Source organism: Perca fluviatilis, chromosome 10 (genome assembly GCF_010015445.1).
Source record: "Perca fluviatilis chromosome 10, GENO_Pfluv_1.0, whole genome shotgun sequence".
NCBI lineage: Eukaryota > Metazoa > Chordata > Actinopteri > Perciformes > Percidae > Perca > Perca fluviatilis.
Window position 1 is genome coordinate 15,926,366 of NC_053121.1, and position 13,405 is coordinate 15,939,770.

Below are 13,405 nucleotides of genomic sequence, written 5' to 3' on the forward strand. Positions count from 1 at the left end.
ACGTCTAACCGGTGAAATCTGAACAGAGTGCTCTTGACCCTTCACCATACCATTCAGGAAAAGAGAAATGATGAGAAAGCAACGCCTTTCTCTGGAAGTATGACTGAAAAGCTATTCTATCCCTTTCTAACTGACCCAGTCATACTGGACACAGCCGTGTGTGTCAGTAGAGTAGACCCTCCTCCCAGCTTGGAATGAACATGGGTTGGATGCTGCTTAGCAGAGCTGCAACTAACGATTATTTTCATTGTCGATTTTAATGCGTAGATTATTTTCTCGATTAGCCAATTAGTTGATTGGTCTATACAATGTCAGAAAACGGTGAAAAATGTTGATTGGTATTTTCCAAAGCCCAACATGACGTCCTCAAATGTCTTGTTTTGTGCACAACTCAAAAATATTCAATTTACTAGTGAAGAAACCAGAAAATATTCACATTTAAGAAGCTGGATTTAGAGAATTTTTAAGGAAGAAAAAAAAATGACTCAAACCAATTCATTGATTAGTGAAATAGTTGGCATATATATATATATATATATATATATATATATATATATACATACATACATACATACATACATACACACACACACACACACACACACACACACACACACACACACACACACACACACACACACACACACACACACACACACACACACACAGGGGCTAACCGCACAGGTATAAACGGCGAAAGCTCTGCGTGGACCCTGCGCAGGACCATAAAATGGCCTTGTGTCTTTACCCTTTTTCTAAACAACCTCAGTTTGTGCCAACTTTTTTTTTTTCTTGAATTTCTCTAGACTTGCGTGACCTTGAGAAGTCTGAGGTATACTTAGGTAAAATTATTTTGCTCTCCGCATGTCTACCCCAACATCCTGTTTCAAAAGGAAAGGCATAAAAATGTAGGAAGCAAGATGTCGTCGTAACACAGTTTCATTGGCGTTTCAATTGATTCTACCCCATTCTGGGGCAGCCGTACAACTCGTCCTGAGGAGTTTCTCCATATATCTGTCCCAGATCTCGTGCCATCGTGATTCCATAAAGATTACGATACCATAGCCAAGCTTCCTGAGCACCATCTGGTTTCCATCGACAAACACATGCCACAACGCTGAAATCAAATGTTCGGAGGAAATTGCAGATGATGTCAAGTCAATAAGCGAGTGAGGAGATTTGTGAACGTCTCTCCACCACCACAGCAGGATGTGTCATCAAGTCTTATATTCCTGTTTCTCTGCGTGTGTCTCCGTCTGGCTCGTAGGCCATCTGTTGCTTTATCACGTTTTATACTCTTAAACACTCCCCCTCATACACACACACACAGACTCAGAGAAAAGAGGCCTTGTTAAAGGGGTGAATTATTAATTCAGTACTTACTGATAGATTGCCCGCAGGGGGGCATTTATGTGTGGCTAGTTGAATGTGAATGTCCTATGTTGTGATCAGTGCAGCAGTGTTTTTTAAGGTGAGTTAGTGCTAGGTGTTCCACTGCAGTCGTTTCAGGGGGACCACATACTTGCAGGTTTGGTTTTCCATTTCTCAGAGGGATATTTATGGCTTTGCATCAGCTGTGCTGTGTGAGTGATGTAAGGACAGACTGTCTTTCGACCCCCATATAGCCATGGAAAGAATAAAAGTGAGCTGGGTGCAGAGTTACGTGGCCAGTATATCTACAGCCGTAGATAAACTTTTTGTGCATTATTAGTTCAACCAAAAACAAGAGTAGCCAGCCCCGGAGCGAGTATGAGGCCTTGGCTCACCTGTAGAGTCAGTCGAGGGGAGCACTTCAAAGGTGAATTCAAGACGTTGCATTTTGAAAGGTTGGCTCATGCTGTGAAATTTGATAGCATACCAAAGCAGCTCTGCTGCTGTGCTCTGCCAAAAAGCCTTGAAACACGCCACTAACTGTTAGGCTAACCCTGTGGTCGTGCAGACCTTCAGTTGCACCAACGTCATCCCCATAGTGTGACGTGAGCTACAACAATATGCGCGCAAAATCATTTATGACAGGATGAGACTGCTTCTCGTTCGTTACTTGTATCAGAATCAATCAAATGGCCAAATCAAAAAGCCGTCTTTATGGTGTCGCTGCTACGTGATGTTATGCTACATCACGACCGCTCCATCGTGTTAGATTCCTGGTTGCTGTCAGGTACAGTGTAGTGTGTTGCCTTCAGGGACATGTTTTTCCGCTGTCCTTGGTCGTATTGACAAACTGCTGGGGGGGGGTATAGGGTTTCCGTCCGCCCCCCCCCCCTACCATCCAAAGGTCTGAGCACAGCAACTTATAACTGCGGCCTTCTCAAGTGAGGGAGCAGCTGCCCTCTGAACCTGAGCCAGGAGCGCAGGTGTCTGTGTCCATCAGAAACTCAACTCGCACAACTACACATGCACGTACATATACAATCTGCATCCCTTCATATATTCTCTTCTTTTTTTCTCTTTATCTCACCTTTTACATGTAGAGGTCAGCTATATAGGTAAAATCGTTGGTCTACTTTGGTTAAAAAAAAAAAAAAAAATATATATATATATATATATATATATATATATATATATATATATACATACATTTATTTATTTTGAGTACATTCAGATAGCAAAACCAACTTGTGAAAAATGTCTGTAGGGTGTTGGGCCACCAGTTTCAGTGCTCCTTGGTAGAGATTCTCCAAGTCTCTGCTACTTCTACTTCATCATTTTCATTTTCATCAAACCATTCAGTGACCCCTTGTGCTCTGTATAAAACATTTGCATTCCCTTTGATCTCGCATTCCTCATTTATTCATAGTTTACCTGTATAATTCCCATGTTGTTTTATTAAAAATAGAATACATTTGTGCTCTTTCCACAGACCCAAAGTCCCACCCCACTTCAAAGTTGACTCGCAATTAGCTTTCATTGCTCAATTAAATTCTCATAAAACATTTTTTTATTATTCTTTCTGAAAAGATGATACACAGTGATAGGGTTTTCTGTTCATTTTTTTTATGTTCCTGAGGTATCTATTACAGCACTGGCTAGTAACGGTTTAACACCTCTTTATTTCAATGGAGATTGATTAAGATTTGATAAACCACTATAGCCCCCTTGAGGCATTGACCGGGCTTCTGTGGCTAAGCCGTCAGACGGTGCGGCGAAAACGCAGGTCTGCCAATTCATTTTGAATGGGGGGCAGTGCGTTTTAAGAATGCAGCGCTGAGGGCTGCAGTGGGGAGCCTGGGGGGGAAAAAGCAGCGGCGTGCGGCCAAAAAGTTGAAACCGACATACAGTGCCTTGCGAAAGTATTCGCCCCTTGAACGTTTCGACCTTTTGCCACATTTCAGGCCTCAAACATAAAGATATAAAACTGTAATTTTTTGTGAAGAATCAACAACAAGTGGGTCCCAATTATGAAGTGGAACGAAATTCATTGGCTATTTAAAACTTTTTAACAAATAAAAACTGAAAAAGTGGGCGTGCAAAATTATTCAGCCCCTTTACTTTCAGTGCAGCAAACTCTCTCAGAAGTTCAGTGAGGATCTCTGAATGATCCAATGTTGACCTAAATGACTAATGATGATAAATAGAATCCAGCTGTGTGTAATCAAGTCTCCGTATAAATGCACCTGCTCTGTGATAGTCTCAGAGGTCCGTGTAAAGCGCGCAGAGAGCATCATGAAGAACAAGGAACACACCAGGCAGGTCCGAGATACTGTTGTGGAGAAGTTTAAAGCCGGATTGGATACAAAAGATTTCGCAAGCTTTAAACATCCCAAGGAGCACTGTGCAAGCGATAATATTGAAATGGAAGGAGTATCAGACCACTACAAATCTACGAAGACCCGGCCGTCCCTCTAAACTTTCAGCTCATACAATGAGAAGACTGATCAGAGATGCAGCCAAGAGGCCCATGATCACTCTGGATGAACTGCAGAGATCTACAGCTGAGGTGGGAGACTCTGTCCATAGGACAACAATCAGTCGTATACTGCACAAATCTGGCCTTTATGGAAGAGTGGCAAGAAGAAAGACATTTCTTAAAGATATCCATAAAAAGTGTCGTTTAAAGTTTGCCAAAAGCCACCTGGGAGACACACCAAACATGTGGAAGAAGGTGCTGTGGTCAGATGAAACCAAAATCGAACTTTTTGGCAACAATGCAAAACGTTATGTTTGGCGTAAAAGCAACACAGCTCATCACCCTGAACACACCATCCCCACTGTCAAACATGGTGGTGGCAGCATCATGGTTTGGGCCTGCTTTTCTTCAGCAGGGACAGGGAAGATGGTTAAAATTGATGGGAAGATGGATGGAGCCAAATACAGGACCATTCTGGAAGAAAACCTGATGGAGTCTGCAAAAGACCTGAGACTGGGACGGAGATTTGTCTTCCAACAAGACAATGATCCAAAACATAAAGCAAAATCTACAATGGAATGGTTCACAAATAAACATATCCAGGTGTTAGAATGGCCAAGTCAAAGTCCAGACCTGAATCCAATCGAGAATCTGTGGAAAGAACTGAAAACTGCTGTTCACAAACGCTCTCCATCCAACCTCACTGAGCTCGAGCTGTTTTGCAAGGAGGAATGGGCAAAAATGTCAGTCTCTCGATGTGCAAAACTGATAGAGACATACCCCAAGCGACTTACAGCTGTAATCGCAGCAAAAGGTGGCGCTACAAAGTATTAACTTAAGGGGGCTGAATAATTTTGCACGCCCACTTTTTCAGTTTTTTATTTGTTAAAAAAGTTTGAAATAGCCAATGAATTTCGTTCCACTTCATAATTGGGACCCACTTGTTGTTGATTCTTCACAAAAAATTACAGTTTTATATCTTTATGTTTGAGGCCTGAAATGTGGCAAAAGGTCGAAAAGTTCAAGGGGGCCGAATACTTTCGCAAGGCACTGTAGCGTTTGGAGAAACGCAACCCGGCGTCACACTGCGGTGGCCAGCGATGTAACCGGCAATCAGACTATTTGAGGTGGTGTGAGAGTTCCGTACAATAAACAGGAAATATCGCTGCCTCTATCGAGACCACAAGAAAGTTTTTGAAACGCTATGAGGGTAAAAAAACAAAATCAAAGCGCTTAACTGCCCAGGAGTTGGTGTAAGAGCTGACCGTTTCCCTGCAACAACAAAGCTCAGTCCTGCCATCTCTTTTCTTTCTCTCCTTTCTCCGTGAAATGAAAGCTGCCTTCCAGTGCGGTCGGAAATGTCGAGATCTGTAAACGATCTGATGGAAAACGGTAATTGGGAAATATGAAGTCTACTTGTGCTACATTTGGGGGAGTTAAAGGACACCCCAGGAGGTCACACAAATGGGCCATTTCAGTGACGCACCCACCGCCACACAACCATGCGACAAATTTCCGGATCCCCTTTTGCTGGAGTGAATTAGAGGATGGATACCCGAACCGAGCCTGTCGGGACCCGACGGGCTGGGTCCGGACAGATATTTAGAAACGATGTTCAGCTTTGGGTCGGGCTCGGTCACATCAGCACGATAAGGCATTGAACATTTTTAATTTAAAACCGCTTGCCGTGTTAACGTGCGCTTGTTGCCCCGTGTGTGCTGATGCGCTCATGTGTTGACATTTCTGAATGCCTTCTTACAGTTGCTTAATAAAAGCGGGCTTTCCACACAAACAAACCTACATGGGTCATTAGTATGAGTGTCGGGCTCGGGTCGGGCTCAGACATAAATATCTTAATGCCTGTCTGGTTCGGTTACTGCTCTGTCGGACGAGGGCCGGGCTCGGACAGAAAAATGCGGCCTGATCCTCACTCTAGTGTGAATGGGCTCATTGGATGTGTTGTTGTTGTTGTTGTTGTTGTTGTTGTTAAATGCTTGTTTTATTTAGGTAAAAATGACAAGGTGCTCAAGTGTTACAATCAAGTATAGTCATGAAAATGATTCTGCGGCTCTCTGTGGTGAACCTCGGTGGCATTTGCAAGCCGCGTCCCTTTTCAGAATATTGTGTCCATGTTCTAGTTGTTCTCCAGTGTAAACCGTTAAAGCTAAACTAGAGAAATTATTTATTCCTTAACCTCTCTAATTGCTTCTAGTGAGTGCAAATCCAAGGCAATTAAAGTGATGTTTGAACTTGACTGTAAAAGAAGTGTAGCTAGGATTGCCCCTAAGGAATGCATTTCTTCCTATTTTTAGCTTTGCTGCGTTTTGATTCAAGGCAGGCTTTAACTTTGTTGTCTTGTGGGGTGGGGAGTTGCATCTCAGCCTGAGCTGTCATCCGTTTACAGAGCATTTTACCTCCCTGCTCACAAGTCAGGTCAAGTGTTTATGTTTAATGTGCAGAATCAAAGCGGCAAGAGCGATATCTTAGCTGAACATGGCAGAAATCTATCGATTGAACCGCTGAGTCCTCTGAGCTTTTGACGAGCTACCATTTGCAGGGATCCATGACATCAGAGAGTAATCCTAATAGTTTTTTTTTTTGCCAGAAATCCTGGCACCCGCTCACTTATCTGATGCTGAACACTTTGTACTCCAGTTATCTGAGACTTTGGCACGTCTTAAGTTTCATTAAGCCGCATGGGCAAGCTGACTAAGCCCTTACTTAACACAATTTGGCATCTCTGCTCTGTATATTAGACTACACTTTCTGCCATGTCCTCTAGAACCACTGTGTGCATGTAGAAAACCATTACTACCTATGTAGACAATGTCAAGTTCTTCTGTTTGTAACAAGACTCCAGCCCTCCGCTCTGACTCACTATGTCAGCAGTGACGGCCTGTGGATGATGTCATTGTTTCGTCAGTGACTTACCTGTCTGGATGGACTGTTCCAGTAAATGATGTTATTTGTAACATATGGTCCCTGTCTGCAGCTTTCAAGAGATCCTTTCATGCTCACATCTGCAGCAAATCATATGCTGATGACTGATGACATCATGATGACCTATAATGCCTGTTCCCGCTAGTGTTGAGTGAAATATCTCGACTGGCTTGTCAGACCCAGACACACAGACTCCCTGAGTTGATTATTAAGTGTCGTTGACAGACGTTGCAACAAAGTCAACTGAGCATGACTTTTTTTATGTTTAGATTTCCTGCATTTTGCTTTGAACTGCTGATATGTATGAGATAATGGTAGGTAGTTTAGTCACACAAGTGACATTTTAAGTACTTTTCAAAAATGTTTTCTTTTTGAGACCTGACCTGTCTACTAGGATAACAAAAAGAAATGGTGAGATGGAGGCAAAGTGTTAAAAATGTAGGTAAAAAAGCGAGTTCTATGCGCTTATGCAGACCACAACAATCCGGTGCAACCAAGGCAGGACACAACAGTATAAAATAAAAAAAAATTGCCAGTGCAACACAGATGTCTTCTTACTTAATAGTTTTATTTCTTAAGGTGCATAACAGTGACTAACGTTTCGATGTAAGGTTACATCTTCATCAGAGTCCTTGGAGAGAATGGGCAATGGATAAGAATCAACAGGTGTGATTGTGCTTAAGAGGGGTGTTGGCTACCTGTTACACTCAATAATCAGTCATTAAAGGGCAAATGCCCACAAACGGGTCAAAAGTAATTAAAAACAAACCTAAAAATGTTCACAATACAATGGGAATGAAAGTATATTCATCTTAAATACTATACTTTATCATACTTTGACATTAGAGAAAGAAAGTCAGATTAAATTATTCATTTAAACCTAGAGACATCTGTGTTGCACCGGCAATTTTTTGTTAATTTCTTGTTATTTTATACTGTTAAAAATGTACTTTGTGCTTTTGAGATGTTGTGATTATCCCATACCATCCTTGAAAGAACAAGATACAAGATGAATTCAAATATTGCAGAATTATTAAGTTCATAACATGTATGTATTTGGCCAATTAAAGGACCAGTATCTCTGTGATTTTATTTTTTTTATGGTTACTATTATTGGTGCCCTTCTGCCCCTGGAGCTGCCTGTTGAGACATGTTTTCATCCACATCCATCCGTCATCTCCTGTGAAAACCCTGTCCACATGTACCTCCTAACTTCTCTCTGCCTTCTGTCCCCTGGGTTTTTCTTCTCCCCAGCTGACCCCGGCCGGGAAGGCAGCTCAGGCTGGTGTCGGGGTGGGAGACTGGGTGGTGTCCATCAGTGGTACCAATGCAGAAGACATGACCCATGTGGAGGCACAAAACAAGATCAGAGCAGCAACAGACTCCCTCACCCTCACTCTCAGCAAGTAAGTCATCAGGCAGCGCATGATGTAACAAAACACTACATGATCACTCACCCCTATATTCTATCTCGGTCAAACGCAGCAGCACAAAACCACACAAAAACTCATATCCCCCTTCATTCCTTGGAGAGATAAATACTATAATGTCCTTGCAATTTGACTCACTATGACAGATGGTTACAAAACACACTGGTATTAAACTTATCCTCACACACATTCCATTATTTTATTTCACCCCAAGGCTTAGTTTTAGGGTTAGACTCGGAAAAGCTCTCAAAAAAGTAATTATTTCTGCCAGTGAGGTTATATTTTCAATCCTGTTTGTCTCTTTGTCCCTTACTGTAGCTAGCAGGATATTTCAAAAACTGCTGAACAGATTTCAGCGGATTTTGATGAAAAGTTAGTCCATGAGAAAAAAGAAGAAGAACTAACTTGGTTTTGGTACAGATAGCACTACCATATGGTCATTTATAAAGCACTTGATGCTTTTGCTCATTAATCCTGAACTATGAGGTTTGAAGAAAAATTATTTTCCTGGAGTCTAGGTGCAACCTGTATCTTTTCAAATTGCGACTGCTTTTTTATGACTCTTTCTACAAATTGTATCCAATCTTCACAGAATTGGGAGCGTGCAAAGCATGTTTAGGTTATCAATATTTAGGTTTTGATATATGTCCCATGTTTTTTTTTTTTCTACAAAAAAAGAGTTTCGAGGGCTGGCACTAGTATTGCCGATTTCAGTTTCACGACCGTTTTTATACCGTTACTCTACTTAACTGTTACTCCATAACTCAGCAATATCATCAATCAATATATTTTGATGTTGATTCAAATCTAGGTTAAAAACCTCAACATTATTTAATTAAAGTAACAAGAGAACACATGCTCCCTGAATTCTTTCTGTCTCAGTATTACAGTAATATAATTCGAAAGAAGCAAGAGCAGGAGTTAGTCGTTTCAGAGGAACCATGGGTACTTTACAATATGTCTCAGCTTTAAAATGAAATAAAGAAACTCTTTCTTCTGATCAAAGACAACTTGTTGTTAAGTGTGAGCCAGGAAAATAAATGTAGTTTAATTTTGCTTGAATTGTTTTAATTAGGACTGCATAACCCACAACCAGGCGGCACTCATACCTGGTCACACAACTCATGCTAGAAATTTCTGACTGATTATGTATTTCTGCAGAGTACAAGCCAAATGTTTCATCGGAAGCTTAATTATAAGAAAAGGATTCCCAAAAATAAAAATAAAATAAAAATAAAAAATAGCTGGAACGTAACCATTCAAGAGTCTAAAGTCCTCAGAAAATGAGAAGCTTCTGACTTGTTAAATAATAAAGATGAGCCTTGCTGCGGTCATGGGACTACTTAGGAGTATCCAAAATCAAAAAGTAAAGCGGTTGTGATCCGAGCTATAACTCAATTATTTTATTATTTCCATATATTAGTTTCCTGGCTGTTAAGTTCTGACCGATTCTTCTTTGTTCACTTCTCTTGAGAGTCAAAACAGCCGTAGCCACAGTTCGTTTTATATGACTTTCCAGAAGTAAACAGCCAGAACATAAACTAATAATTTCAGACTTCGAGATCATGGTGATATTTGCTGCATATTGCTTTATATATGCCTGGCTCCTCTCACATTCATACAACGTAGATGTCTCTGCACAGATCCCTAAATCCAGTGGGCCTACCAGTTCATATGTCCCTTTTTTAAAATAGGTTAATTTGTGTTGTTGCAACATGAAACTGCTGGAATAAGTATTTATTAGAAATATAAATTAGAGGTGCAACTATTTTGATACTTGAATAATTGCTTTAGTAATTTCTTTCAGCAAAAATGCCAAACGTTAGCTGGTTCCAGCTACTCAAATGTGTGGATTGGATGATTTTCATTGTCATACATGATAGTAAACTGAATATATTTTGACAAACAAGACATTTTAGGACATAACCTTAGGCTGTGGGAAATTTACAAGGGCTTTTACTATTTACTATTTTGTGACATTTGTCAGTGACTATTGACTTCAATATTGAGACATATTGTGTTCTGCTAAATCCCAAAATGAAGTAAAGGAAAGAGTAAGCTAGTTTATAATTCAGTTTGAATAGAATAGCTTGAGAGTAGGACGAGAGAGAATAATGGAAGAAAGATGAGAGGGAGATATGGTTGGAGGTACAGAGATGATTAAACTTGGGGGATCAAAGGCAGATTTTTGAGGTGGGGAGTAAGATACCAAGGCTTTGTAGAGTGTCACCACTGCAATCTTGTAATATTTAGTTTACTAAATATTTCAGCAGTTTATTATTATGCCCAGAGATGAAGAGAGTTACTGTATCTGGTAGTTATTCTAGTAGCTCTTCTAAAAGGCCATTCTCTTTGCAATCAAAGAGCTGCAATTCCAGTTTCCCATGCTGCCAACGAGACACATTGCTGATGTTGCATGTATTTTTTTATTTTTTTTTCCTGCAGAAAGAGGTCATGCAATACACTTCAACCTACTAAATGCCTTAAAAGGAGTGTGAGGTAGAGCGAGCAGTAGAGTCATGGCTGGGTGGGGTTTTTCAGAGTGGAAAGGGAAAGGAGAATAAGGAAAGAGAATCGCGTTGGCCTTTGTGGTGAGGAAATAAGAATCAAGAGAAGTGATGTCATGCTCTCCGCAGAGGGATGGATCAGTTGTCATCCTTGAGCCATATGTGCCTCCTGCCTGTCTAACAGACGTTCACAACTCAAACTTGGGCTTTGAGGATTTAATGACACCTTGTTAAGACATAGCCCATAAACACATTTTCAACCTAGGATGAGATGATTCTATGAGGTAAAGCCTCATAGAATCCTTGCTGTGTCTGGCAGGTGTGCTTTGCCAAAACCTGAAAATGAATTATGTAAACCTATACACTGGTACTTCTGCTATTTCACACGTGTATATGATTTGTGTGTTATCATAACACATTTCATTACACTGAAGGTTTGCTGTAGTTATTTCTCTGAAAGGTTAAAGATTATTTTTCTTGTAAGGATTTCTCTTGGGAAGGAAGATGAAATTGGGGTTTGGATAGGTCTTAAGGGGTATTATTACATACCAAAGCCAACTGTGGCTTTGTGTTTGGAATATTGTTTAAAGAACGTGAATGGCAGAAAATATGAATACTGTGTATTTTAACGTATCTAATAAAACATCGTTTTTTCTTCTTTTACCTTTAGCTCACAGGCAGTGCTGTAATGTTTTGATAGGCCTATAATGCGTCAGCATGTTAACATCAGCTAAACTTTACTTCATTTGTGGTTTGCCTCCTTTTTTATTTCTCATCTCCGTGTGGAGTCCAACTATTGTAAACATTTCAAATTCTTCCACTCTTTGTTTTCTTTTACCCATGACTCCCTTCCCATGAATCCCCAGTCTCCTCTCTTCATCTCACCCTCTCCTATTGTTATTTTATTGTAAGACAAGCAAATGTTGTTTTCCTGAAATACTTCTCAGAGAGGAGCTATTGTCAGTTTTATTTATTCGTATCTTGGCTGCCATCCACAGTTTCTTTTATGTCAAGAGAGGAGGACAGCTGCACAGTGATGAGATATGGTCTATGGTTTTTTGGTTTAGGGCCTCATTTTGTTCAACACCAATGATCATTTGTTTTCTTTTTTCTTTTTTTTTCTTTTTATGAGGAAAGTTTAGGCTGTATCCAGAGCCTTTTTATAGGGAGTGGAATCAAAAGAAAATATGGCCGTCAAAGAAAGAAGATAATGTAGCAGCTAGAGGGACACACTAGGTCCATAATTCAATGTTCACTGTCTGCAGGGATTGGCTAGAGAGTGTTGTGGTTTGAGTCTGTCAGTGATGTGTGCAAAGTTGATTACAGTATCATGGGAGAATTTTTTTTTTTTTCTGACTTTATCTAACATCAGCTGGAAAGCCTAGCATGCATCAGTTAAGCTAAGTGACCGATGACAAGAGGCAGGAAATGATCTCATGGTGTGCATATTCAGTTTCAGCACAAGTCAGACTTAATCAAGCAAACTAACTTGTTCCATGAAACAATGACCTAATGATCTCCACATTTGCGGCTCTCATACACATTCCCCATATGCCTGATCTAAGTGTGACCCATCAAATGATGGGCTAAGACGAGTTGAAGCACTATGAATGTCACGTTGATTGGTCTTCCCCGAAGTGTGACACACACAGACATGTCAGTATGCCTGCCCTTCGCTCCTCTCGCTCTGTATCTATACAGCCCTGTAGTCTTCCTGTCTTTTAACATTGCTCTTTCACTAGTTGAGCCGGCAACGATATGAGTGGTTATTAATTTCTCATTGTCACAGGAAGTGCTGTCCATTGTTCTGTGTGTATGACTGTAGCCTGAAACAATAAGGGTGACTGCAGGGCTGGTTCTTTCTTGCTTAACCCTGTTGTAGCTTTTTGTTGCATGCAAACATTGGGCAGGGGGATGGTAGTAGTTTTTATGTTTAGTTATTTTAGGAGCCAGCGGCAATGTAAAGCTGGGTGCCTTCATGTTTAATGTGTACAGATATTTTAATGAACCGTCTGCTGCGTGGCTCCAGTCAGCAAAGACACAGCAGTAATGTGAATCCTGGGATTAGAGTTAAGAAGTGTACTACACTGTCGCATTTGCAGTATTCTTAACTGGCTGGGTGAATCTGCAGACAGTCCAAGATTTTGCGAAAAGTAGTGAGGTTTAGGTGTTTATAAATGGGAAAACATTTTCTCCCATCGTTTCTATGGCTTGTACCATCTTTGCTGATTAGGTTAATTGTTGAGATGTGGGTGTAAGGGGACTTTGCTTGAGACAGCTTTGCAGTGGAGTCCATTTGGCATTACAAACCATTCAATATGAGCAAAGTAGTCCAGTTGAACACAATTATCTAAACCACATGTTAAGATATGAAAACAAAAGTGAAGCATCCTGAATCCAACAGTATTTTGCAGGGCTATGTCTTGGTTCAGTCGCACATGTGTGCACATGTAGTTTTATGATGCACTGGATAATTATAATGGGCATTTTGAGTGCATTCTCTTTTATTCTGCCATCTGTGAGTGATTTTAGATAAGTGGGTTAAACTGGGCCTGTTTAAAACCCGTCTGATCACTTGTTTGCATACCCCTTGTAAAACAATCTCAAGCTGAGTTCCTGCAATTCCCTATTCAAGCAATAAAGCTTGTATTTTATAATGTTGTCTTAACTAATGGGAAGCA

The 13,405-nt window shown here is 40.6% G+C and overlaps 1 protein-coding gene across 3 annotated transcripts in view; it reads left to right on the top strand.

Moving 5' to 3' along the window:
* pdlim7 (PDZ and LIM domain 7) overlaps nucleotides 1-13,405 on the top strand; it is a 37,749-nt gene that overhangs the window by 5,354 nt on the left and 18,990 nt on the right. For all 3 annotated transcript variants that reach the window (XM_039812811.1, XM_039812812.1, XM_039812814.1), the window contains exon 3: nucleotides 8,042-8,193. In XM_039812811.1, the coding sequence (XP_039668745.1) occupies nucleotides 8,042-8,193 (152 nt within the window). The remainder of the gene's footprint in view (nucleotides 1-8,041; nucleotides 8,194-13,405) is intronic.